This window comes from Aquarana catesbeiana, linkage group LG11, assembly GCF_042186555.1.
Source record: "Aquarana catesbeiana isolate 2022-GZ linkage group LG11, ASM4218655v1, whole genome shotgun sequence".
Lineage (NCBI taxonomy): Eukaryota > Metazoa > Chordata > Amphibia > Anura > Ranidae > Aquarana > Aquarana catesbeiana.
This window is the reverse complement of record NC_133334.1, coordinates 254,581,577-254,587,587: the sequence shown is the minus strand read 5'-3', so window position 1 is coordinate 254,587,587 and position 6,011 is coordinate 254,581,577. Positions and strand designations below refer to the sequence as shown.

At 45.6% G+C, this 6,011-nt stretch overlaps 1 protein-coding gene across 1 annotated transcript in view; it reads left to right on the top strand.

Moving 5' to 3' along the window:
* LOC141112677 (Wilms tumor protein 1-interacting protein homolog) overlaps nucleotides 1-6,011 on the top strand; it is a gene marked incomplete in the record, with an annotated part of 65,775 nt that overhangs the window by 50,503 nt on the left and 9,261 nt on the right. Inside the window, 3 exon segments of the mRNA XM_073605672.1 lie at nucleotides 1,446-1,500; nucleotides 4,226-4,356; nucleotides 5,890-5,941. Of these exon segments, the coding sequence (XP_073461773.1) occupies nucleotides 1,446-1,500; nucleotides 4,226-4,356; nucleotides 5,890-5,941 (238 nt within the window).

The window sequence follows — 6,011 nt, the reverse complement described above, 5'->3', positions numbered from 1 at the left end:
GACACACAGTTGGGTTGTGGGAAGTAGTCCTAGGGAATGATGCATTTGATTGGTCCATTCTTTTTAACTTTTTTGCAGAGTACTGAAAATTCCCTGGTGTGTGACCGATATCTCAGGTTGTCCCATTAGTGTATGAAAACTTTAAAGATAAACTGCTCTCATTTTCTTTGGACTCAGCTGATCACAGATCGGGGTAAAGGGGCCAATCACAGTGACCCTTTACCACGTGATCAGCTGTGTCCAATGACCGCTGATCACGATGTAAACACAAGCCAGTTATTGGCTTTTCTTTAGTCACGCTGACCTCGTGAGGAAAGGAGAAGAGAGCTGATAACCAGCTTGTATTAAAGGGACATCGGCACTGATAATCAGTGTCTGATTATCAGTGCAGTCCAACAGTGCCCACCAGTGCTGCCCATCCACGCCGCCCATTATTGCCACCTATCAGCGCACATCAGTGAAAATTACCAAATTTATAACAAACTATGCAAAATTTTGTTTGTTTTTTTTTTTTTTTCCTAAATTTTCTGTCTTTTTTTTCGTTAGTTTAGCAAAAAAATAAAAAAACCCAGTCTTGATTAAATACGACCAAAAGAAAGCCCTATTTGAAAAAAAAAAAAAAAAAAAGATGAAAATATCATATGGGTACAGTGTTGTATGACCGCGCAATTGTCATTCAAAGTGCGACAGCGCTGAAAGATGGAAATTTGGCCTGGGCAGGAAGGGGGGTAAAAGTAGGCCCAGTAGGCAAGGGGTTAAACAAAGTCCTTGGATTCTACTTAAATATACAATTGAGAGTCTTTTTTTTTTTTTATATCTGTCCAAAAAATATCTGTTGATCCTGCCTGAAATCTTGTGAGCTGATCACTTTCTGTACTCTGTGCGCTTTTTATATCCGTTACATTTTCACTTTATACCCCATTGGGCTACAGAACACCTTCCTCTCTGATTTGAAGATAGAGTTGCTTTGTAGTCCTGTCCTAGTGTGACAACACTGCCCCTCCATGGAAAACTTAGCGAGTGTTGTCATCCTAGGACAGGGAGTGTGTTACTGGCAGGATCACCAGTTGAAAATGAAGGGGATGAAAATACTGAAACCTTACAAACTAATGCAGTCAGCACATCTAAAAACTGGTAAACTGCGATATATTTTTGTTTTTGGGTTTACGTAAACCAGGGGAAGTCAACTGTGGTTAAAACTACAACTCCCATCATGCCTCAGCCTCTGGTAATTATGTCTGTTGTGCAGTGACTCGTGGGACTTGTAGTTTTACAACAGCTCTAAGGTCGCTCACCCCTAGCGTAGGCAATAACATGACGTCATGCTTCATTTGCTCTGGTCATTTTAAATTTCGGGGAGGGTGTGGTTGTATTTCTCGGTTGGAATTGTACACTCACTAATCCTCCCCCCTCCAATTTTCTCCTCTTCTCTTTGCAGTATTCCGCTTCCAGCAGACAGCAGACAAATGTTTTGTGTGCGGCCATCTTATCATGGAAATGGTAAGTGCAATTCCTGCTATTGACACGTCTCTGCTCAGGATAGCCTGATGTCAATAGCCCCACCTTGTTCCCGCCCACGAGGAACTGCAAATTTCAGCAATCCCACTGCTAAAGGCACACAGCGCTGCTCAATCAATACCTTCAAACTATCTCTGATCTCGCCCTTGTGAGGAGATGTGTTAATTGAGAGTGCGCTGACGAGCCCCACCAACGCTGTGATGCTATTGGCTAGAGCGTCTTGATAATGTGTCCCGATGCCAGCTAGCCACAGCAGGCCACGTAAATTTGAATGCAGGCTCTGTACATTATGTAGCAACGGCGATTTATATTTTCTTTAAGGAAGGAAAATAATCTTTCCTCCAGGCGCTGCAGACATGTTGTCATGAACTGAGTGGCGCATACTTCCTCCGAAGCTGTGAATCAGTGCGCTAATCCCCCCTCGCTGGACGTCGCGTGCTGGAAGGCTCAGCACCGCGTCTCTCACGAGTTCCTCATACGTGCAAAGACATGTTCGGCTGCTGTTTATGTCTGTGCGGCATGCGAGGAGCGATGTCGTGTCTTTTATACCTTTTTTATCTCATCCTGCCGAGGACGGCCCGAGGCGTTTTAGCAGTCACTAGCTCCTTGTCAGCGTTTAGTCACGGTCGTGTGAAGACGCGCGCTCCCTCTCGCCGGCGGGGATGTTTGTTCTTGTGTTTTAGTGACTGTATCTTATTTCATCTCCACACGGTCCGGCATTTAATTACTTCCCTAGATTACAGACACAGCCTACTATCAGGGATCGCTCCCCTCTGTCCCAAAAATGATAGGGTGACCTGTTTACTTGGTATCATTAAACAGACGCCAGATGCCTGGCTTGTAGGAAATTAAATTTGACCTCCATCTTTCCCTTCAGTCTTGCACAGTTGTACAGACTCCTCTCTCGTACTGAAATGGCTTACTCTGATTTCACTGCACACTGTGAGCTTCTCATAATGTGCAATAGAAGCTGTAACAAGTCAGAGCCTGTGTTTTTTTTTTTGTCAGATTTTGTAACTTAAGTGACGTTGCGTCACAGCCATCTTGGTACACCCCGCACTCGGCTGCAGTAGGGATGCAGTGAGAAGGCGGCAAGCGGACATATTCGTACACCCACCGGAGTCTTGCATTTCACACTTATTTTTACCAGTAAACTCAGCTTATATAGAGAAATACAGCATTTAGAAATCCGTCTGACTGTTTTGATGTTGAATTGTAAAAGCAGCGGCAAGCCTGCTGATCTCACAGGTTTGCTAATCTGACAGAACACCGCTGCTTTTACAATTCAATATCAAAACGGGTCAGACAGATTGATAAATCCTGTATTTCACTATATATGCTCAGTTTACTGGTAAAAATAAGTGTGAAATGCAAGACTCCGGTGGGTGTACAAATATGTCAGCTTGACGCCTTCTCACTGTATCCTTACTGCAGCTGAGTGTGGGGTGTACCAAGATGGCCGTGATAGAACATCACTTTCGTTACAAATTCTGACGGGTCGCCTAATGGGGCAAGTGTTTCGTCATGTCCTGGCTGGAGGACATCCAGCATCATCTAGCTCAGGGGTCTCAAACTGGTGGCCCTCCAGCTGTTGTGAAACTACAAGTCCCATCATGCCTCTGCCTGTGGGAATCATGCTTGCAACTGTCAGCCTTGCAGTGCCTCATGGGACTTGTAGTTTTCGCAACAGCTGGAGGGTCGCTGGTTTGAGACCCCTGAAAGGTGTTTCCTTCCCAGCGTGACTGTCGCCCACCCCCAGTCCTGATTCAGTCCTTTTTAATCTTGGAGGCTCAGCATTACATGAAGGTGTTACCTAGGGTGGTCTGCATGCAAATACAGCCTACCTAGGAATGCCCACTCCTCCAGACTTACCTCAACCCTTCAAGGCATTTTGATATTTGCATAGCTCCTCCATGAGCCAGGCCACTGCTTACATCAGTAAGCTTTTCTGAACTCATTAAACCACGGCCAAGATTCCTGAGCCCTGATGAAGGAGTTTGTTTGGCCCCTCCGAAATCTGTTGGCTTTTTTCTGCTATGAACCAGTAAACAAGCAGAACAAGCCCCTGGTTCACACTAGTGCGGCTTTGAAATCACGCTAATTCAGCGTAATTTTAAAGCCACCCGATCAGTGCGATTTTTTTTTTTTTTTTTTTTTTTTTTTTTTTTTTGAGATGTGCCATTTCATTGTGACTTCATTTAACAGAAGTCAATGAAATCGCAAAAAAGTAATGCAGGAACCTTTTTCAAAGTCGTTGCAACTATTTGAACGGTTCCATTGTCAGCAATGGCGTGCGACTTGTCGTGTGATTTTGAACTGCCAAAGTGCATGACAAATCACACTGGTGTGAACCAGGGATAACTCCTGGGTCTTTAATTTGGAATGGATTGGAGATAACCCATAATGTGTAGATAATCCATTACTAGGAATTCCTCTCAACCCTCTTGGTTCTCAAGCTCAGTCCTCAAGTACCCCCAACATGCCATGTTTTGGGAATTTCTTTAAAATATCTGTCCAAAATACCAAGCCATTGACTGATTTAAAGCACCTGTGCAAGATGAAGGAAAACCTGCAAACATGGCCTGTTGGGGATGCTTGAGGACTGAGGTTGAGAACCACTGCTCTCTTAGATGGGCCGTTACATCATGTGATTCCTTTGCCTGGCCTGGGGCTGTCTTCTTTCATTAACCTTTCTGTCTGTTCTCAGATCTTGCAGGCCCTGGGGAAGTCGTACCATCCTGGCTGCTTCCGCTGCGTGGTGTGTAACGAGTGCCTGGACGGCGTCCCCTTCACTGTAGACGTGGAGAACAACATCTACTGCGTCAAAGATTATCACACGTAAGATCAACGTCTGCTGACCGAAGGGAACAAGAGAGCGTGGAGCATGGGTAGGGAGGGTTCAGGCACTGAAAACTGAAAACATGAAACACTGCTGGACAAACGCCATATTTGCATGGCACAGCTCTTTATTTAATGTGCGCCCCCCCCCCCCCCCCCCCCCCCCCCCCCCAAATTAATGTTTGATGCTTGAATAACCTTTGGCCGGTCCTGAACACTGACCTGTTCCAGCCCTTATGATCTCATGGCGGGGAATGTGGTCAACTGATTGCTTTATTATTATACACTATCATCTACCTGGATACAAACCAGAGGGAGCGATGCAGATAATACAAATACACAAAACCTTTCAAGTGACAAGTGCCATTGAATAGCAAAAAGATATTGTCAATAGTACAGGAGAGAGTGTTGTCCACAGAACTAGCTATCTAAAGAGGGGAAAAATGTGTAGGAAGAGGCAAGAATTAGTATGCTGTATATAAGGTGACTGTGTGTATCTTGTCAGATAGTGGAGGAGGAAGCAGTGCTGGATCAGTAAGCTGTATATAGGGTGACCATGTGTTCCTTGTCAGATAGTGGAGGAGGAAGCAGTGCTGAATCTGTAAGCTTTATATAAGGTAACATTGGGGGAGATTTATTAAAACTGGTGCACTCAGAATCTGGTGCAGCTGTACATGGTAGCCAATCAGCTTCTAACCTCAGCTTGTCCAATTAAGCTTGGACAATAAGGCCCCTTTCACACGATCGGACCGTTCTGGTCCGCCTGTCAGTTTTGACAGCGGACCTGAACGGGCGCTCCATGTTAGTCTATGGAGCGTCGGATGTCAGCGGAAACATGTCCGCTGACATCCCACCCGGTCCGATCCGCTAAAAGCAGACGGATGGCTCTACGTCCAGGTCCGTCGCTATCGGATCGGGTGAGCTCTGATGAAAACGGACATGCTGTCCGTTTTTCATCTGATCCCTCCATAGGCGGCAGCGGCGCCTGACAAGCCCCTCCCCGCTCAGTGAGCAGAGAGGGACCTGTCATCCGCCGGCTCAGCGGAGATCAACGGACAGATCTCCCGCTGAGCCGGCGGACCGAGGCGGGCTCCGTAGAAACAGAGTCCGCCTCGTGTGAAAGGGGCCTAAAATTTGGTTTTTATGCAGAGCTGCACCAGATTTTGCACACTCCCATTTTAATAAATAACCCCCATTGTGTCTTGTCATATATAGTGGAGGAGGAAGCCGTGATTGGTCAATGACTGAAGTGAATATTTTAGGCTCTTTCCCCATCCTGGTCCTTCACGTGGATTGGCCAGAATGACCCTTGTGTATGTGAGGATGTACGCTATACGCCCCGTGTGGTGACCTCAGACTGACGTCGGGTTATGTACATCCTCCCATACATGGTATAGATGGAGTCAGACATCTGCTCTTCTGTGGCTGTTTAAAAAAAAAAAAAAAAAAATCAGATGTAAATTTTATTCCTAGAATTATGTATAGTTTCTGTGGTATTTTTTTTTGTTTTATTTATTTTTTGTTTTCTTCTAGAGTTTTTGCACCTAAATGTGCCTCGTGCAACCAGCCGATTCTACCGGCACAGGTAATTGTCGGAGTTCCTCCCTAACATACTTGTGATCCTGTCTGTGTGCCCGGACTACTGTCAGTTGGGG